Below are 22,314 nucleotides of genomic sequence, written 5' to 3'. Positions count from 1 at the left end.
ATTAAATTTTATTTATCTTTGAGTGACGTTGTTGAGCTACTTACAGCCATAATCCTTAGTGAGGGTGGCCTAGCCTAGTTCAGCCTTCTTTGTATTTCTTGATTATCCCCAGCTTTGTTTCCATGCCAATCATCTTTTTACTTCTCCCTTTAACATCACGAGCAACCTTGGGACCAATGGGTAACCAGCTAAAGTTTGAATTAAGCAATTAAATGCACAATAAATACGATATTGTAAGTCTTTAGCATTTCGGCATCTTAGTGACAGTGTGACGCCAACCAATAGCAGAACAGCATGTTAGTAACACCGTTAAACCCACAAAGAGCGGACCAGCATTAAAGTGATGCCGTGACACCGATCAATAGCAGACCAGCATTTTAGTGACACATGCGGTGACGGATGTTGTGACATATGAGAGCGGTGCGACTCGCAGTCATACGCACGCACACTGACCGCAAAGTTTGAATATTGCCGTAAAGGGTTTGAATCATGATTGGAAAAGTTGTCGGGGGAAGGAGCGAACAGAGACACCGTGATCTGACTACAGGATGAGCTGGTCTGTGTATGACCATTATGTTCTTGGAGAACAAAATAGAAGCCACTGTATGAACTGATAACTGATAGTATAGCAGGAACACACACTCACCAGGTTGTCCGAAGCTGACAAATACAATATATATATATATATATATATATATATATATATATATATATATATATATATATATATATATATATATATATATATATATATATATATATATATATATATATGAGAGAGAGAGAGAGAGAGAGCGAAAGGTAGATTACCATTCTGCACAATTTGAACATACAATACTGTTCTTGTATACAAAGAAAATGAAAAAAAAAACACACAGACACACAATCAGGAGGAAAAGGCAATCTCCATGTGCCAATATTATATTTGTTGTTTTATAAAATGATATTACACATGATTAAGTAAAGATTGACAGAAGGGATGGTTTTGGGAGACTGTGACTGTAAAAGTGGATTGGCTCCGTTTGCCTTAAGGCCTTCATGAATTGCTACGGCCCTAGCTTGTGCAAGCAATGGTGTTACCAGCAGACTGACAGGCGACCTAAGTTTGATTAGCATCAACGGCATTAATGAGGATGGCTGCTCAAGGCGGTGATGACTTGTCTGAACTTACTGTGCTAGTTGCTGCTCCAGTTGCTTGCCATGGTTTACTCATGTGCTTACTTATGAAAAAAAAAAACCTCTCTAAGATTCTGATGGAAAAGAGGGATAAGAAAAAAAAAATCGACATGTATACCACAGCTTTATATAGTTTCTTTGAATATTCAAAATAAGTTCTAAACAGCAAACACCACCACTCAAATAAACTCATTAGGCTAACTTCACCAAAAGAGTCTCAACTTGCCAAATGTGCTGAGGGACCCATTTCTAGTTTTGGGGATGGTAACATGCACCTATCCCTGCCTTGGCCTCGAGTGTTCTCTTAACAAAATGGAAAAGGGAGGATATGCAAATGGATCAGCATTCACTTTTCTTTAAGATTGTAACTGTCAACAAGATAAGTGTTTAAAAGTGGCAAACAACACTAGGAAATTAAAACACTTAAAACCGGTTCGCGACAAGAACCAGTTTATAACTAATATCCATAGCTGTACTGATGTTAACAGGTGATGAAATATATTATGTTGTCACAAGCGAAAGTGCACTTCCACACAGTCCGATGAAGCAACGCTTTTCCCAGCGGTCTTTGTTCTTCACGCTGCTCGAGTCCAGGTGACAACTCTGCTGAGTGAAAAGGTCAGTAATAATGATCAATTTGTCTTTCAAATCTGCAGATTATTTTACAAAACTTTGCTCAACCATCATTCGTCACCACCCTGGGCACCCGTCCACCATTGTTGGAAATTACTACATTCAGTGTGTTATATTGTTATTCACAATGGCACTAGTTCCGGGGAGAATGCTGTCTCAAAGTGCATTTTTCCATCTTATTGAGCTCCTTGACCTGAGTGCAAGAGTTTGAAAGCTTGGTGACTATCACGATTTATGTCTCTGATAATGTTCCTCATTCTGCTCAGGTTAGAAGAGCTTGCAATCTCGTCCAGGGAAGGTAGACTGCCATATTTTTCCATGTACAAGTTGACCCCCCGCTTTTTTACTTCAATTTTGGTTGAATTTGACAAACCCCTGACTTTAGTACCGTATGTTCTGCATTATAAGACGCACCGGATTATAAGGCGCACCCCCAATTAATGACATATTTTAAAACCTTTTTTCATATATAAGACGCACCGCATTATAAGGCGCAACTGTAGAAGCTGTCAAACTTTATTAGTAGATTACAAACCAGCTTTCACTCCCAAAATGAATAAACAACGGTCTTATGTTTTATTTAATTAGTATTTCCGTGACAGTTAATCATTTGACAGCAAGGTATAACATGTAGTGCAACATTTATGTCAGGGAACTTTTCCTCCAGTGCAATCACAATTTAGTAATACTCAAAGTAATAACAATAACTCAAAATAATAATGCTAAACTCTCAATAGCATAATAACTCAATGTCAATATCACCAACCTTGTTCAACTGTAAACACACGAAAGAAACAGGAAAGCTTACTTTCTCAGTTCATTCCCCATCTATGAATACCAATCTCAATATTGATCCATATATAAGGCGCCCCGGATTATGAGGCGTACCATCAGCTTTTTAAAAAAATTTAGGCTTTTAGGTGTGCCTTAAAGTGCGGAAAATACGGTAGTTACTAAATGCTGAAACTAATGTTGCAACAATAAAACGATTTGAAGTCTCAATGCTTTATTTTTTGACACAACTGAATATGCCATAAAAGTCATCATCACTATCTGACACGCCAAATAGTTCTTCCCATTTAAATCCCGGACATCCTCTTCTTCCTACTCGTCATTTCATCCTTGTCGGATACGGAGAGTCATCATCTGACCCCTCAGGTCTCCAAAAATGCTTTGCTGATCGTTTGCTACACTTTGGTGTGTTTCTCTTCCCACATGCTGACATCCACATGACACTGCTCTCGCATTTTTGTCTTGAATGGACAAGGCAAGCCGTGTTTTCCTTTTCATAATGGGTCAAAGTCCACCAGAAAATGATCCACGCAGCCTTATTGTTGACAGCAAAGAGGCAATAAGGCGGCACTTGACAAAAGTGCGTTTGAAAGTGCAAACACTAAAACAGATGTATAAAATATTGCATTATAGGTATATATAATTGTTTTAAACCTTGTAAATGACATTACTTATTTTGCCTTTGAATTAATATTATTCAAACACAGATATGTGGAGAACATTGGTCTGGTTTTGAGTTAGGCAGGTTTAAGGTTTAAGATGTGTCAGCGGTAATCAAGCTCCTAACAAAGAATGCCTATCACTATATGTTGATCAATTTGATCAGTTGATTAAAAAAGTTTGATTAGTTGATCAATTCCTTAACATTTTATCATCTTTGGCAGTTCAATAACAAGGAAGAAAAAAAATCCCATTATTAAATTCATGGATGTCCACGTGTGAAAATAGTCATGACTGCCCTTTCATTTTGAAAATTACAAGACCACACACAGATATGAAGTTGATTTCAAAAAGCCTTAAAAAATTATAGGTATGAGGTAAAGAGCTACATTTAAAAGCATTTATATTTGAAATTAAACTAAATTATTTGATTACTCCAAAATTAACAAATTGAAACAATCGGAACCGGTTACCAACTGGAACCAGTTTTCAATACCCGTCTACACTTGTAGTGATTATGCAAAGCAGGGATAATGATAGACTGTTTTTGTAAGAAAGGGAGGAGCACATCTAATATGTTGAATGTCTGATAAGGCCGTGCTTTTCCCTGCAGCATTTGATCTTCACATTGCTCAGGTCCAGACAACAACTCCGCCTTATGGAAGGGTGATGTAAAAGAAACTTTTTTCTTTGTAATCAATGTGGCAATAGCGAATGAAGCGAGGCTAAATCTAAATCTGTCACGTGGGGCCAGTGTTGTGGGTGACAACCAGGTACAGTGTCGCTAATTCTTGGTAAAAGTGAGTATTTTTGTTGCTATACAATTACCGGTAGTTATACCTGAATTAAAGTACATTATTGATGGCTAAGGAAGGTCGCTCAGTCAGTCACTCAGGTATGCCCGGTCTGCTGATGGGCAGAACAGAATAAATGGGCAAATAAAAGTCAAAATTCTTACTTTGCTGTCCACACAAATGTTGTAAGAATAATAAGTACTTCTACTACTACTAATAATAATAATAATAATAATAATAATAATAATAATAATAACAATAATAATGTAATAAGTATGAAATATTAGGTTAAGACAAAAAAGTGAGAGGTTTTGTAGTTAAAGTTCCCTTGCTCTGTGGAGTTTAGATTTTCTCCCCTTGCCTACATGGGGTTTCTCTGAGTACTTCTATTTCCTGTCACATTCCAAAAAAGCTGCATGGTAGGTAAAGACAGCTGGGGTAGACTCCAGCACCTACGCGGCAACTGTGAGAATAAGCTGTTTTGAAATATGGATGGATGGATGGAGGGATGGAGGGATGGAGGAATGGATTTCCTGAACTGCAATTTAAAGAGATGCTTCTGCCAATTTAAACTGTAGGTTCTATTGTTGCAGTACCATGAAAAAGATACATGAGCCAGAGGTGAAGCTCAAGGAACGTCCCTCGCCTAGAACCTTCATTGTTGCCAGAGGACAGTGGTCCAACAAATGGGAATTTCTTCTTGCTGTTGCTGGAGAAATCATTGGACTTGGAAATGTGTGGAGGTTCCCTTACCTGTGCTATAAAAATGGAGGCGGTGAGTTGGAGAAATCATGTGGACCATGTGACTTCAGACTGGTTGCTTTCAAGTGCCTCTTTGTTGGCTGCGTATATGTGCACAACATAGTCAAATGTGAACTAGTGAAAGGGGGGGTTGTTAAGGAAAAAAGTTGTTATACCTTATATATGGTATAATAATGTATGCATCTATTTTTCTTTGCACCAGGAGTTTTCCTTATTCCTTATGTCGTCTTCCTCTTTACGTGTGGCATCCCTTTATTTCTGCTGGAGATCGCTCTGGGCCAATACACTAAACAGGGTGCCATAACCTGCTGGAAACAAATCTGTCCCATCTTCGAAGGTAAAAATGAACTGCTGAGCTAACTTGGCTTGACTAATATAAAGTAATCAGTCCTAATTTAAAAATAAAAACTGACGAAAAAAAAATCATTTTTGAGAGGTATTATTTCATTATCTGTTGCTTTACAAATTCGTCAGAATTTAAGTCTTCAGTGAATCATTTTGTAAAAAACAAAATATTAGTCTGGAAAATTGTTCACAGATATACTGGTGACATTTTAAATCTGTTGCAGTTTAATTAAGAATTTAGACTTGGCAAATCAGAAAAAGGATTTAAACCATGGACAGACAAGGGTATTTGAACAGTTCTTGAGCTTTATTGGGAGGATAAATCGCTCTTGTTTGAAGAACTATGTCAGAAATATCAGATCCCCCAAAAACATATTTTCGTGTATTTGCATATTAGAAGTTTATTGCTCTGAGTCATGAGTCATTGCTACACCCTCAATATCCACAATTAAGAACATTGCACTTTATTATTTGAAAAGTGTGATCATATTTTTGGTCAATCACTTAAGTATATCTTCTTCAAATGGATTACAAGTTTATAAAACAGATTTACAGGAAGATATTCTCTTTTTGTAAATGCCCAAAAGCACACATTCAACACAGATTTGAAATTGCTCCAATGTAAACGCTTGCTGCGGGTTTACACAACACCTGTCAAACTAAACCGCATCTTCCCAAACTTTCCCGGCTTACTAATAAATAAGCAAAATAATCTGTAGTTTAGAGTTTAATGTATCAGCACTGCGTTTTTGCCATCATTGACATGACCTGGCTCATTGACATAAGCCACAAGATTCAACATTTGACAGGTTTTATACTGTAGATCATATTTTTTTGAATGTATAATGTCACGTCTGGGAAGGGTGAAAATGTGATTTTGAGATTTAGATATTAACGTGTTATCTTTTTTTTTTTCAAATCTTTTAGGGATTGGTTATGGAACTTTGGTTGTAGTTTTATACTTCAGCATCTATTACATCATCATCTTGGCATGGGCAATGCTGTACCTCTTTTCTTCCTTCAGCTCGCCGCTCCCATGGGCGAGCTGCAGAAACTACTGGAACACAGGTACAGTATATACACACACACCGACACACACACAAGTTATACCACAGCAAATTTAATAAACTGTGTAAAGAATCTGATTGTCTGATTGATATAAAATAAGGAATTGCTTTAGAACTCTGGTACTAATATTAAAACCACAAAGTTTCGATTATCTGCTACGTTTTGATAAAGACTGATTTTGATGGAGATACCCAAAGCACTTAATAGTGATACTGACCCATTTATTTTAGAAATATGTATGTGTATGTGTTTAAAAAGACACGATCTTCTCTGCAGTTAGGGTTAGGTTTAACCCTGTCCCATCAGCCGGCTTAGGGTTAAGGTTAACCCTAGCCCCAACCCTAACCCTAACCCTAATAAATAAATGCACTTTGCCAATATGAGTAACTTGTCTCAGCTCTTGTGCACACAACTTTTATGAAGCTACTGTACGATACATGGAATTTATTGAGTCTATGCACTGTTTGCTGACTGCGTTCTTAACAGATAGGTGTGTGGAGTCCAATCAAACACAGGTTTATAACTGGACTGTGCCAGAAAATGCAACATTGCCTGTGAGGGAGTTCTGGGAGTAAGTTCAAATGAATCATAAAGTACAAAAAGAAGCTAAGAAGCTCCTGATGTTAATGGCAATGCAACCCACAGGAGAAGAGTACTGCATTTAACAGCAGGTGCTCATGAGATGGGCGGCGTTCGATGGGAGTTGGCTCTGTTCCTTCTTTTGTCTTGGATCATCTGTTACTTTTGCGTGTGGAAAGGAGTGAAGTCCACAGGAAAGGTAAATTACAGTACTTTGCTTGCTTGTTACACACAAGCGATCGACAGGTGCCGGCTCATTTGGCAACAAGAGTGTCACAACTCAATCTTTTGATTGCGCTCACATTCAACTCATCTGTTTTTTTTTCTTCCCTTCTGCCAAATATTGTGCAATCGAAGGTGTACAAATATTAAATATTGTTATTGGAACTCATGAGTTATTTGTCATTGAGAAACGTTTGTTTTTAATGGTTGAAGGGTGCTTTAAAATTGAATTCAAATTAAATAGAAGACATAGGTCATCCATAAGTGCTGTAATTACATAAATGTCGCAAATTAACTTTTAAGAATCCTGTTTTGTTGGTTACTATTGTTGGTTACTAAAGTTACTATTGCAACTTTACAAATGTAACATCCTACTTCAAAATGCAACATTTCTTTCAATATTTTTTAAAAGATTAATTTGTTTCAATGCCAATCAAGGCCTTGCTTTTCGATTAATGTTTGTCGCTACCCTGCTAAAGATTTTTTGGAGGAACTCTGCGATTGAGATAATGTGGGGCACAGACAGAATGCACTCTAAAGAGTATGCATTTCCATTTGGTCTTTCAGGTTGTGTATTTCACGGCCACATTTCCATACGTGATGTTGGTTGTGCTGCTCGTCCGTGGACTGACGCTGCCAGGGGCCATAGACGGCATCAAGTTTTACCTCTACCCAGAACCGTCTCGCCTGGCTGATCCGCAGGTATGAGTCTCGGAACTCATTTAACTTCGTATGATGTGCAACATGAAGACACAGTAACTCATAATAACAAAGCGAGTAAGCTACATATCACAATGGACGAACGAACCCAGGAACTGGCACAGACTAGATAAGACTTGGAACAGGCTTTTTATTTATAACGCAGGTCTCGAATTCCAGTCTTCTAGGGCTGCAATCCTCTCATTTTAATATCATTGTTGCCTGTCACGTCTTTCATGATGTCTTTGTCTTGCAGGTCTGGATGGATGCTGGCACACAGATATTTTATTCCTATGCTGTCTGCATCGGCTGTTTGATGCCACTTGGCAGTTTTAACAAGTACAACAATAACTGTTACAAGTAGGTTGACATAAACCCTCTATAGAACTTTTGTATGGCCTCTATGCATTTGTATGCATTTTTATATGTATTATATGTATTTTATGATTGATTTATTTGTATTATTATTGTTATTATTTTAGAGATTGCATATATTTGTCCCTCCTGAACACTGGGACCAGTTTTGTGGCTGGCTTTGCCATCTTCTCAGTTCTAGGATTCATGGCTTATGAGCAGAACACAGACATTTCCAAAGTAGCGGAAGCAGGTAAAAGGTCTCAAAATTGTTACCTGAGAGGGATTGCAATCAAAGCATGACAAACCAGAAAAAATAAAAGACTGTTTTCTTGTCATAGGTCCCGGCCTGGCCTTCATCGCTTACCCTCGAGCCGTGGCCATGATGCCGTTTCCACAGATTTGGGCCATTTGCTTTTTCGTCATGATCATCCTGCTTGGATTGGACAGTGAGGTTGTTGACTTTTCTATTGTTTGTAATATAACCAACTATAATGAAATCAACAAAACCTATTCAAATTAAGACGCAATGTAAATATTTCTCCCAAAGTTTGTATTGATGGAAGCTCTTGCAACCGGCATTTGTGACCTGAGACCTTCCATCTTCTACGTTGGAAATAGACGCAAACTACTTCTTCTCCTCATCACTGTTTTCTGTTTCTGCGTCGGACTTACAATGGTCACTGAAGTAAGGTGGAATCAAACTTCATTTCTGTGTTTGACTTTTCCTTAGATTTGTTCAATTCAAAGGTGCCTCCTTGTCACACTTACAGGGAGGATTGTACATCTTTCAGTTGTTTGACTATTATTCCTGCAGTGGGACGGCTCTTCTTCTCTTTGCCATACTTCAGTCTGTGTGTATTGGATGGGCTTACGGTGAGTAGAATTCTCATTTGAGTTGCTACTGCACTTCCATTCAGTCTTCCTCCTCATGTATTTCACAATGTGACCACAGGAGCAGATCGTTTCTATGACAACATCAAGGATATGATTGGGTACAGGCCTTTACCACTGATTAAACACCTCCTGAAATATGTCACTCCAGTAATCTGCACGGTAAATTAACTTTCAGAGCCCTTTTATTGTAAACATAATGATGTGCATGCAGCACAAAAGCTGGTGTTTTTTTTGTTTTGTTTTGTTTTATTTTTGTGTCAGGACAGGTTTAGTTTACCAGCTTTAAGAATTTGGCACACCCGGAAGGTGTATTCTGTTACATGCCCCCAGAGTGCACCTTACAATTTGGTGACAGAAAGTACATCAGGCTTTTAACCCGGTGAATCCAGGTCTAATATGTGGCACAGGTGGTTTCAACTGACTTTGGTTGTTTTAATCTATAGGCGGGCAGACATACTGTGCTCCACTGATCGGTTAAATATGACAGCGAGTATCAAACTGCATGCTGTTTGGAACAAAGCAATCCCTAACAAAATCTGTGTAAACTTCAGTGAGTTGTGAAGAAATGTATTGGAGTCAAATAAAGTCACATTACTATGACTGAATGCAGAAAAATAAAAAATAAAAGTGAAAGAGGTGAGATTTCAAATGGCGTCCTCAACCATCAGACGGTCTCGCTAGTGTTTCTTTCGATCACGGTTTTCAGGCAACGTTCATCTTCTCCTTGGTCAAATACAAACCTCTGAAGTTCAACAATACCGTGGAGTATCCGTGGTGGGGTTACGCTCTGGGCTGGTGGTTCATCCTCTCGTCCACGCTCAACGTTCCATTTTTGATGACGTACAACCTGATTAACACTCCTGGGACTCTTCGTCAGGTAAAATTTGGACTTGATTTGTATTAATGCTAATCATCTTCACCTAATCCCTTAACACGATTGTATCCCCACAAAATGTTTTGAAAGTAATTGTAAATTCTTTTTTTTTAGCGGTTTGCCATCCTTTGCACTCCATCTAAAGATCTTCCTTCACCCAAATTGGACAACGAAGTTCTTGAACAAGCGGATGTCCTGTTGTGAAAACATCAAGCACTTCACTTGAACACTGTGAGGCACACAAACTTGAAAGAACTTTACGACACCAACGAGAGTCCACTAATGGACCTTAATTTCTGCCCACCACTTTACAAGTATGTAAAAGTTTGGAATCAGCATCAGCCATTACTGGAGAGCAAGGTGAAGGAATGACATGTTTAAATGGTGGCTGTTTGGCATATTTGTTTAATGTATTATTGGCCAAATCTCATTTCTCTATCTGCTTCCTGCTAACTTAAGTTTTCGCTCCTTGCGCCCCTATTTACCTGATAGCGCATCCCACCAGCGATCCCATCTACATAGGAGATGAGAACCTTTGAGGAGCGAAAAGAGGGGAAAAAATTTTTGGAGAAACATGGTGATCATTTCTTGATAATGTAATTTCTTGGAAAGGTAATGACAGATCAATCAATGACTACGCCTAACCCAATCACAACTTTAATTGAAGTGTGTTACAAATAAATCAACTGTGTGTCTGAATTACGACTATCATTACCTGATATGCTTTGCATAACTTTATAAGTAAAACTTGTTTCACAGGATCCAAATGTTGGTTGTTTTTTTTGGTTGGTTTTTTTATGTTTTTTAGGGGAATTAACACCTTGAAGAATTACAAGCGTTGCTGTTAGGGAATTTCAGAAAAAAATAAACATATATGCTAAGAGATTGTCAATAATGGTAAAAATGGGATTCACTCAGATCAGATAAGTGCAAACGTAACAATAGATATAATAGATACAACAGATAAATACAGTTATAATATTTAGAATGCCTAGAATTTATTGACAGCATTACATCACAGTTATTGTTTAACGCCTTCAGAAAACAAAAGCGAAAAAAGCAGTGAATTCAACAAGCAAGAAAAGGCCTGTTACTTCAATTCAACATACAGAAACAAAATAGTAGGCACCTTGGTACTTTTACTATCATTGCGGCGATTAATAATATGGCAAAGGCAGATATGGTGTTAAGCATAATGTCACAATGCTTTGGACTGAATAAAGAGGCAGAACTGTGTTGAATACTTACTTAATTTCCAAAATCATTATTTGACATAGCCTACTATGATGCCAGCCAGGTTGTTGAGGTAGCATTTGAGGAGCAAGAAGACAGATACCTTCAAATATTCATAATGTGGACCCGGGGTCACTAATCCTTTTGAAACCGAGAGCTAATTCTTTGGTTCTGAGCAAAACAAGGGCTACCAGTTATCGCTAACAGCTGTTGTAAATATGTCAATGGAGTGTAGTATGTCATTTAAATGTAGTATGTATATGCATAATTCTTGTTAAAATTCCCAGAATATCACAATGTTCAACCACTTGTAAGCTATTTGCAAAACAGACCTGCGGGCGAGTCGTGATGCTCAGGGGCTACCTGGTGCCCGCAGGACTGTACCGTCCGGAAATTCCTGCACTAATTAGCTTGAACTAATAGTGAGTCACAGTAGTCAAATGAGCATTACATGTTGATAAAAAAAAAGTCTTTATAACATTTATAGGCATCCTCTCTGTGCACTGTTGTCTCTCTGTGGGGATGGTTTTCTATCATTTAGCGTGCACAAACGTTTGACACTCCTCTTGATTCAGAGCATTCCTCAATGCAGGACAAAAGAAGTCGTTTGCTGGTGTACACAGAAACTTCAGTCTCTGCAGGGATAAAAAATAAAGAAGAAAGAAAAAAGAAAACTATGTACAGATTGCAGATGGAGACAAAACAACACAAGTACAGGCAACACCCTAGGGTCATGACAGTTGTTTCTGTCGCAAAGCAGGGACAATACCATAAAGAGGGGACGAAAAAACTCAGCTTCTTCCACTTTACCTTCTACAAGAATATCATCTCCATTTTGTCTGAATATTTTCCAGCAACATGTCTTACCTGTCTCAGAGTTCCAGGAGTGACACTGACAGCATAGAGCATCTTCAACAGCACCAGGATCGGTGTGGATAGGGAGAGGGCTCCCCCGATTGCATAGCCCCACCACGGGTACTCATAAGTGTTGTTGAGTTTGAGTGGTGTGTATTTCACCCAAGTAAATACCAAAGTGCACTAAAAGAAACCAGTGTAGGAAATATATGAAACAAAGTGTGAATGGAAACAATTTTACTTGTGTAATTGTGCAATATAGAATGCTGGAAATAAATTACATAATGCAATTACATGGGACAAATTTTTGGTTTTAAAAGTAGCTGTGTGATATCGCCAGAAACTCACAGGTCACTTTTTGTTCAATTTAACATGTTTTCAAAAATCTATACTGTTGGTTAGGTCACATGCATTTGTGTTATTTCTATAAATTATTGACAAATGTAAAGTGTTGAAAATTAATAATTGTCTCTCTTTGATGATGGAATGCTGAGCGAAAGGAGCCTGTGAGCAATTAAAAAACTATTTTCTAATACTTACAGTGCAAATAGCTGGTGTCAGGTACTGCCAACAGTATTTCATAAATGGCCATGGAGGATGGCCAGTCATGTCCTTTATGTTTTCACAAAGACGATCTGCCCCTTCAAAAAAGCAAGTCAATGAATTAGCATTGTTTGATCAGAAATTTGCCTACGCGATTCCAGCTAATGATCATTTTGACTGAAGCCAAATTAAGAGTCCGAACCATAAAACCACCCGATGCAGACAGACTCGAAAACGGCAAAAAAGAGAAGAGTCATCCCGCTGCAGGCGTAATTGTCAAACAACTGGAAAACATAGAGGCCTCCCTGCAAATAGGGCACAAATGTTGCAATCATGTCATTTATTTCGCCTTCTGCCCCCCACTGTATTGCATTAAGATTGAATCCTCACCTCTGTAATCATAAAAAGGCCTGCAAACAAGCTTGCAACAGAAACTCCAATAAGAAGGAGTCTACGTTGACATTTATTTCCAAAGATGGAAGGGAAAGCGTCAACTGTGTTTGCGACCAGTGCCTCAACATTCACAAACTATGTAGAGTAAAGATTTAGTGTTATTTTACCGGTACATTTTATTTCAACTGAATTAATTGTTTCTTTTCTCATCTTATCTTACCTCGCTGTCTAATCCTAAAAGGATGATCATGAAAAAGAAGCAAACGGCCCATAGTTGAGGAAGAGGTATCAGAGCAACAGCGCGAGGGTAAGCGATGAATGCCAGACCCGGACCTGAACAAAATTCAAACATCTGTCGCTTAACAACTAATACGCTTCCATTCTAAATGCATTGCCAAGCTTCCCTACCTGATTCGGCCACCATGGATATGTCCACACCGTGCTCCTCAGCCATAAAGCCAAGCACAGAAAAAATAGCAAAACCGGCTACAAAGCTGGTCAACCCGTTCAGGAGGCACAGGTAAATACAGTCTCTGTTGGATAAAGGCAACCAAATTGGTCAAATGCTATTGCAAAAATACATGCAACCGTGGTCAAATTTGGAATCTTAGCTGCAAACGCATCAAAGCCATATTTTACTTAAAGTAAGTGTTGTTAATAATGCTATTTCATTTTTTTCTATTCAATTGTTCATGATCATCTGGTGTGTTGTTGTGCATGTTTTTTTTTTCAAAGAATCCATTCATTCCTCTGTTTTGTGACTGCTTATCCTCATTATGATCATGGGAGTGCTGCAGTCTATCTTAGTTGAGTGGAGGCAAAGGTGATAAACTGGATTGATCACCAGTAAAGACCATATACAAACCAACAAACTTTGTGAGACGGCTGCACTAACCAATCATTCACAATACTGCTAACTTTCCAACTTCCCACTCATTCCCTAATAGCCCAGTAAAAAATTGATTTTTGACATCTATAGATGCCAATGCCACTGACTGAGTTACATCCAATTGAATGTATACAAATAAATTTGACATCACTTTCTCTATTCATCTGACCTATGACAGTATGATGTCTTCCTCATGTCAATGTAACACATACACAGTACCTGCAGCAGTTGTTTCTGTACTTGTTGTAGCTGCCCAAAGACGTCAGAATCCCAAGGGTGATTCCATAGGAGAAGAGGATCTGACTGCCAGCATCCAGCCAAACCTATCAGAGGCATATTCACTGTTTAAGCAAGCATAGCCAGAAGCGCAACGGCATAGTACCATTGGATCGCTGAGCCGGGTTACGTCTGGGTAGAGGTAGAACTTGATTCCGTCTTTGGCTCCCGGTAATGTCAGACCACGGACAAGCAACACCAAAAGCATGACGTATGGGAATGTGGCAGTGAAGTAGACCACCTAGATTGAAACCCAGGAATTTCCAGCATATATATATATATATATATATATATATATATATATATATATATATATATATATATATATATATATATATATATATATACACCTTACCTTCCCAGTGGACTTCACGCCATTCCAAATACAGAAGACGCATACTATCCAGGAAAGTAGAAGACAGAGGGCCAAGTCCCATCGAATGTTTCCCACTTGTTCAATTCCGCTTGAAAGTCCCAAAATTCCCCTCCTGGTCCAGCGATCAATCAGAAATATCCACCAAAAGATGCACTTGAGCCACATATGATGTTATACTTACACCCAGTACTCTTCAACTGATGATGTGCCATTCTCAAACTCTTGCAGTGTTTGATTGTGTCTGAACTCAAAACACTTGTCTTTATTTGTGAGGTGAACCAATAAGAAAGTCAAATTAGGACAATGGAAATGAGTGTTTGTTTTAGAGAACCAGGTCTCGATACCTGTGTTCCAGCTGTTGAGACATGTGACCCAGGGGAGCTCAGATGAGAAGGATGAGAACAAGTAGCGAAATGCCCATGCCAGAATGATGATGTAATATATGCCAAGGTAGAAAAGAACCAGCTGGCTGGCATACCCCAAGCCTGTGTGTGCGAGGGGTCGGGTGATACCATCAAATCGGAAAATCGTGCTAATGTCAATGAAATGAGAGCACATTTGATGGGCTTCACAAACGTACATCGCAGTATATTGCGCATCGCATGACTGAGTAGTGACGACGAGATTGACAATAACGATTTAGATCAATTGACCTTCAAAAAGAGGACAGACTTTTCTCCAGCATGTCAATCCCCCCTGCCTGGTGTACTGGCCCAATGATGTCTCCAGCAAGAAGAGTGGGATGCCACAGGTACAGAAAAACAACAAATATGGTACAAGGAAGACTCCTGTCAAACAAAAATGACGTCTATAAGTTTGTGGCTTTTCTTAAGAGAAAGACAGTCAAGGTTTCACGCGACTATATTTGCTAGACGTTTAAAAATGTAAATTTGTTCAAATACAGGGCTCAGTCCACCTTTTTTCTTTTAAAGTTGACGCAAAAGTGAAGTAAAAAAAATCATATTCATTCAGCAACAAGCGCAACTGATATAAATATTAATTTAAAAATGAAGTTACTTGGTTGGACGCCAAAACATTTTTCAAACTCGAAATCAAGTAATACATAAGACTTTCCAACAGAAATTCATCAATCTTTCCTCTTGAATTCAAACCAGCTGCGGCTACTATTTACCTCCTCCATTTTTATAACAAAGGTAAGGGAATCTCCAGATATTTCCCAGGCCAACAATATTTCCAACCGTAGCCAAGAGGAATTCCATTTTTCTGGACCACTGCTCTCTCTGCTGGCCTTTGGGTGAAACTTCTGTTCTGGGTCTGTCATTCCAAGTCTTCGTTTCTATCGGCTCCATTTTGGCCTTAAGTTAGGACAAGTCTGAGCACATCAACCAGCGGCCTACAACAAAACATTTTGTTGTTAATCAGTACACAGGTTATTAAGGTAGACATATATCCACATCTCGTTTCAATGGTTATTTTTAAAGTCGCTTATCGTGATCGTCCGCAAAAATCCCGATTGTGTAAAGTCTAATTTATGTGATACCTCCTTAGTCAAATTAAAAGACGTGACCCACCTTGACCATGAATTTCAGTAGAAAGAACCCTTCCAGATAAGAAGGATCCACAAATTCACTTCATGCCAGACACACTTTGCCCATGTACAGCAATACAATCCCCAGATGTTTACACTGATTGCTCACGTACCTCTCCCGCAGCACCGTAACCTTGTTCGTCTGCTTTAATTCTGCAAAGTATCTGACAAATTTAGAGGCAAATGAGTAGGTGTGACCCACCTCACCTTTGTGTTCCCAGGTAATTAAAGTCGACCGATTTTCTATTCTGTACAAATCAAATAAAGAAGAATCAGAGCTGATTTGGCAAAACTCATGCATGCTTGAATTTATCAATGAAAAAACTTCCTTCAAGCAAATTGAATTAATCAATGAGAAAAAAACTTCCAGCATTTATGTAAAATGGCGTGTACAAAATACAATTAGCCGTGCATACAAAACTACCACATGGAATGCAGACAAAAGCCCAGTTGCAAAGACAATACCTGGGTGAAAGGCACGTCTGGTCACCTTAACGACTGGGATACGGTGCAAACGACTGGAAAGTAATATACTCCATGATGCCTAAATATACAAATTAGGTTTCTTGACAATGGAATACCTTCAGGCGTAGGGAGTGTTAAACGCTGATGCAATGTTTGTGGATATTTTGACAACATATTCAATCCTCCATTTTGTTTGTCCTTGGGTTAATCGGATAATGTGTTGATTTGTCCCTATTCTGTTTGCGTTCTATGGTGGCTGTTATGTGTTGAGTAGGTAAATCATTCTCTTGGGCTATTTTACTACATATATGACAACACGCAATGAGGAATTATTGTAGACTTTGTGTGTATTCCCTGACTTTCTTCAAACTCTCTAATAATGTGTGGCTTTGTCCTTGGGGTAACAGGATATGACTGTATGTGGTTTGACCACTTTGTGTTTACATACTGTTGGGGCTCACTGCTTATGTATTACACAATGCTTCAATAACACACACACACACACACACACACATATATATGACAGCATAAGAATAAAATATCTATGTGCCAGCGTCCATCCGACCTGCAAGGCAAGGACATTGTGAAAGACGAGAGGCAAACATTCAAAAATGGTGTTCAAAAAGGACACGTTTTCTATCTTTGTTATCCTCATCATTGTTAAATTAGGTCTCTATGTGATAAGCTTGAGGACCTGAGTTAGTCCGTCATGTTGCTGTGTACTTTCCTTGCTCTACGCCTTCCTGTCTATCTGCACCCTGGCACACATCTAGTGGGAACCAGTTAAGGTCACACATAGGGGTTAGGCGGCATCGCCCCGTTGTGGATGTGCGGCCAAGACAGAAAAAGAGGAGGAATTATTTTTGATAGATCGGGACCTTCTTCCACATAGAGCAGAATAAGGCTTCAAAGCTGTGTACTCCATCTTTAAAGACAGAATGAGCTCTGGTTGTTCTGCAGGAGCTCAGCAAGAGGAAAGAAAATTGATCAACTGAAAAATACGGTTAAGATGTTGTCAATTTGACAAGTGATTCAAAATGCTGTCTAACATGAAATAAATTATTGAACGGGGCAGCACGCCAATTGTACGTGCTTGTGTGTAGCTGCGTGGTCACAGAACATTATCTCAAGGCAGTGAGAATTGGAAAAATTCAAAAAGCACCATCTAGAAGAGCATTCACGCCACTGGAGGAATTCATTAATAAATTTTAAGTGTGTGAAGATGAATGTGTTTGTGATCATTAATAGCCAACGACAAAATCATTCCACATGCATCACCCAATCAAATTTAGTTTTGTCAGTATGGGTTCCTGTGTCTTGATGATTAATGTCATATGAAGTTAAATGGGTTCAGAAACTCATACCTGCGGATCAGCGAGGCGAGATGGCTCTGGGTAGAGGTAAAACTTGATGCCATCCATGGCCCCAGGCAACGTCAGTCCACAGACAAGCAGAACAACCAACATCACGTATGGAAATGAGGCCGTGAAGTACACAACCTGTCAGATAATATGGAAATGATATATTGTTTAGAGCGCAGTACTTTTGCACTCAACAATATCCCAATCACAGAGCTCATGAAGATCCTCCAAAAAAACTCTTTGGCACAGCATCAAACACATATCTTCTGATACACACGGTTACAGTAATTTCTATACAACAAAGCTAACATACGCTTACAGCTATAGCCTCTCCATCCGGGTGCAATTTTGGAAATAGTGCCAACTTTCACTTTTAATTTTATGGCAAATCTTGCATTGATTAAGGTTCACCACGCCGTCGCTTGCTGGTTGTATATGGCCATGTTCTCCCCAAACACACATTTTCACAACTTCAACACATGTTTATTCTATTTACTGACTGAATACTTCAAAGATATGTTAAACTTCATTAAAATACAAATACTGTAGTACTACTGTGAATGGCATACAAGCACGTTGGGTGCTATCCAAGTAAGATCCTTCAGGTCTCCAATTGAAGAAATACAGTGCCAACACAGTGTCCAGGAGGCCTCATTTACCCATCACTACGTTCAGGTAGTCAGGGTCGGAATCCAGGTGACTAGCGCAAGACGGAACGCAAGAAGGCTTGACATGGCAAAGACGATCTGGTGCTATACACCGAAAAATACTGTTTTGTCCCCAGGTGGCATGCCAAAAATAGAGCAGATGTCATTTTAAAAAGCACACGCCCAAAACAAACTCATTGCAGCTAAATAAATAACAGGGAGAACATTTTTATGTTGCCTTTAGTTGGTATTTTAAGGATTTTGACTCCACTTGTGTTCAATTTTCATTTCCTATTTCACAGTGTATAATTTCTTTTTTCATTTCATATGTCACACCATATTAACAGTTTCATCTTTCATTGTTATTATCTCCTTTTGTTCATATCCCGTGTTTATACAGTCATGTAGTTGTTATTTCCATTTAATTTACCCTACCCTATAATGGACAGGGGATAGGTTCCTGTTACCATCCGTTTAAAAGGCGTCTGTTGCGCATATGGACACTTGAGGCTGATTAGGGGAATTGAGTCACTCGGTTTTTGGGTTGTGTGCTCTTCAGAACTATTTAGAACGCTCAAAGAAAGGGTAGGAGGGATGGGTGTGTTGTTTATCAGCTCTTGGCTTCCATCTCGTGGTCATGTTTTGTTCTGTGTTTTAGAGGTTTCGGATTTTTGGCTGGGGGTCGAGCATCTTACCTATTTATTGCTGTACGTTCATTTTAGTTCTTTCTTTAAGTACCTCATGCTTGTTTATTTGGTACCCTTAATTTAGGGGTCGAGTTCTGGTATTTTCCATGTTACGGTGTATAAGATGCACCAATACGTTGGCAACAATGTAAAAAACTATAGCAAAACAGAATAAACTTCATATTTTCTTCTGTTCACATCCCTAAGTTATATGTTTATTGCGCATTGAGTGTAATTCAGATTTCCCACATGGTGAGCGGTCAGTGAGGACCTCACCATAGAAACGCTGACTGTTCTCAAAGCAGCTTCTTTTTCTCGCTGAAATTCCTTATGATTCCACAAGGGAGCGCAAAACCCTATCTAATCGCCTTGAGACTTTATAAACCATTACTACGATGGCACACACTCAAAGTATGAACCGTTACAACTGTACTGCTGATATACTGTATTTATTTTCTTTCATTCTTGTAGTTCTGTTTGAAAAGAAACCTTTGCTCAGATCCTGGTATATTTGCTTTGGGTTCATTTTTTTTATTTAAGTTTATTTTTATTCACATCAAATTGGAAATTACATTTTATTTTAGTTTGTATAATTATTTTGTTCCATTATTCTGTTTGAACATTACAGTATTATCACATGTGGCCTGATCACAACAAATGCATCTTTGACTTGAAAACATAATTTGTGACCCTGTCATTGTGCCGAGACTGACCTGTAGAGGCAGCAGCGAGTAGAAGAGAAAAAACGGGAAGAAAAAAAAACGTTATTTTATCTGATGAGTGCCATGCAATAAAAACGCTTTCGCGAACAGCAAAACAACTGACTACAAATGACCACACAAAACAAAGACAATACAGTACAGGCCTGGCAGGTTAATTAGACCTGGCTGCTTGTCAGGGTGGCAATAGCTGCAGGAATGAGGAATGTACTGTACTCTGTGCAATGTACTGTTTAATAAATAAAATACAGTGGTGCCTTGAGATACAAGATGACTGACTTTTGGATCATTCGGCATACAAGACGTCATTTCATCATTTTACATGAGTGTATGCCTGCAATATGAGCCCTCTGTATACATATGGTAGCACTCAGTATCTCGATTCACTTCACAATAAGCAGCAAGGTTTTCAAATAGTGAATAATTCTAAAAATTAAAGGGTTCAAACGGTTCATTGCCTCTCCTTGTTGAAGATTAACAAAGACAAAAAGAGGATTTCACAAGGGCGTTTTAAATTGGTCAAGAAAAAGTGTACAGTAGACTTAATGTTAAATATTGCAACATACAGTGACATCCTAAAATGGAATATGAATTGAATCTATATGGTGCTTTTAGAACCCTATAAGTAATGGCCATCAGCCATTTTTAAAGCTCCTTTTAAAGAATGCAAATCTACGTTTATCCAAGGTGTTGTCAGGACATTTTAAGAGTGGAATTTACCATTCATTGGGCCAACAACTCTAATATGCTCTTACATTTTCATGTTTTCTTTCCGAGCCTGCCCTCACACCCACTTTTTTCACACCCATAATTGATAATATAGTTTACAAAGCAACATCAAATCAATAGTAGCGCCATGAGTTTGTTACGGTAGTTTAAATTTCACGTATATGCTTGATGTTGCTGTCTCACTGCCCAGCCAGCACACTTTGCACCCCCACCCCTGTGTCTCAATGTTATGCCATCACGTGACTTAGCAGCACAAACAACAAGCAAGTCGCCAGTTGGGGCCCGCCCTCCCGCAGCACGTATACATAATCATCAGAGATATGGGGAAGCTTGCCTCACTCTCTCAAAACTAAACCAAAACGTTGATCCCTAACCCTCTATTCACACTTACTTTAGTATACAGTTTTTCTTTCTTTCAAATTTTCCCCAAAAAGGCAAAACACGTTCACTGAAGGATAGAAATTGTGTTTTATTTTTGTAATTAATTCCCCTAACACATTTCAAGATTCAAGAGATTTATTGTCATGTGTATTGTATAGTTGTACCACACAATGAAATTCTTATTCTGTTCACTTCCTCGAGCTGCAGACATTTCATAATCGAGCAATAAAAAAATAAATAGGCATAAATAGCAAACAGAGACAATGGTGCTAATAATGTACATTAGTGCAGAATATCATGTAGTGTGAATATTAGTGCAAGATATTTTTTGTGTCTGAGGTAGATTAGCTCATGAGGGATTTGTTGAGAATCTGGATGGCTTGTGGGTAGAAGCCGTTACATAAATAAAGAAAAATACAGATCTGAAAGTGAATGGGGGAAATTTGTGTGTTCTACTTACCAATGATGTTTGTCCCAATAATTCCCTGTCTTTTAACCTCACAAAAAAACAAATAAAAATAATTCAAATTAGCTGAAATTTAGCAATATTGCAGACTGATAGCAGACTGGTTAGCACGTCCACCTCCCAATGATTGCCTGGCAAGCAGTTCAGGGTGTACCACACTTACTGCCCAAAAACAGATGGGAGAGCCTCCAGCACACCCGTGAGAATAATGCATGGATGGATGGATGGACAGACGGAAGGATGGACGGATGGAGGAGATTCAGCAATTTGACAATGCATCAAAATCGGCCTGTCCTTACCTGACATCAGATAAATGACAAACTATCTAATCAAAGAATGACATTTGCAAACATCTACTTCCACTTTGGAAAACAATGCTCAACATTTTTGTTGACATTCTGACATGTTACGAACAAACCCAGCAACCAAATCGTGAGAAAAATTCAAGCCAATTTGAAGAGATATTCAGATTTTTCTTTAAAGGGATTTAGACCGTCCCAAAGAAGAAGAAAAAATGTGGCGTGAGCGTGCGTGAGGTGTCCAAAAGCTCTCCGTGCCCTGTGAAGAAAACGCAGAACATGTATACTCCTTTGGGAGCGGAACAGCCGACACCCGTTTATTGACGACCCCCCCCAAAAAAAATAAATAAACACATAGATACACAAATAAAATAAAAACAGTTCAAGCATACACAACAAAGATACTCTTCATAACAAACAGGATTTAACTTTTTGTTTGTAAAAAAAACACTCAGTCGTATGGATGTGTGCGTGTGAGTGTGACAATGGGTACTAAAAACGATGGAAACTTGCTCAAAACATAGAACAGTCACCCCCACGCACATATTCCTTGAATCGGGCAGGACGTCGCGAAGGCCCGACAAGTAATAAT

The 22,314-nt window shown here is 38.7% G+C and overlaps 2 protein-coding genes across 3 annotated transcripts; one reads left to right on the top strand and one right to left on the bottom strand.

Moving 5' to 3' along the window:
- Positions 1-3,922: 3,922 nt before the first annotated feature.
- LOC148419259 (sodium- and chloride-dependent GABA transporter 2-like) lies at positions 3,923-10,548 on the top strand. The gene is made up of 15 exons (XM_088422432.1): positions 3,923-3,932; positions 4,634-4,830; positions 5,020-5,154; positions 6,090-6,230; positions 6,717-6,801; positions 6,876-7,008; positions 7,599-7,733; positions 7,987-8,090; positions 8,213-8,337; positions 8,426-8,538; positions 8,635-8,772; positions 8,858-8,960; positions 9,040-9,140; positions 9,688-9,858; positions 9,970-10,548. Coding segments are annotated over exons 1-15 (1,773 nt in total). The 5' UTR covers positions 3,923-3,930; the 3' UTR covers positions 10,060-10,548.
- A 351-nt stretch (positions 10,549-10,899) lies between these two features.
- Positions 10,900-15,642, bottom strand: LOC148419258 (sodium- and chloride-dependent GABA transporter 2-like). Of its 2 annotated transcripts, XM_088422552.1 has the most exons (14): positions 15,553-15,642; positions 15,074-15,208; positions 14,765-14,905; positions 14,602-14,680; positions 14,400-14,532; positions 14,151-14,285; positions 13,988-14,091; positions 13,288-13,412; positions 13,100-13,212; positions 12,877-13,014; positions 12,689-12,791; positions 12,484-12,584; positions 11,956-12,126; positions 10,900-11,723 (listed from the first exon to the last, which is right to left on the bottom strand). In XM_088422552.1, the coding sequence occupies exons 1-14, from the start codon at positions 15,638-15,640 to the stop codon at positions 11,622-11,624; spliced, it is 1,668 nt and encodes a 555-aa protein (XP_088278678.1). In that variant the 5' UTR covers positions 15,641-15,642; the 3' UTR covers positions 10,900-11,621. The 2 variants fall into 2 exon arrangements, with proteins under 2 accessions (XP_088278678.1, XP_088278677.1); XM_088422551.1 differs by having other exon boundaries at positions 14,602-14,905.
- Between the last annotated feature and the right edge of the window lie 6,672 nt (positions 15,643-22,314).

The sequence above is a fragment of the Hippichthys cyanospilos genome, chromosome 9 (genome assembly GCF_059441005.1).
Source record: "Hippichthys cyanospilos isolate Australia breed blue-spotted pipefish chromosome 9, RoL_Hcya_1.0, whole genome shotgun sequence".
Taxonomy (NCBI): Eukaryota; Metazoa; Chordata; class Actinopteri; order Syngnathiformes; family Syngnathidae; genus Hippichthys; species Hippichthys cyanospilos.
The sequence above is the reverse complement of the archived record's forward strand: the minus strand, read 5'-3'. Positions and strand labels throughout refer to the sequence as shown.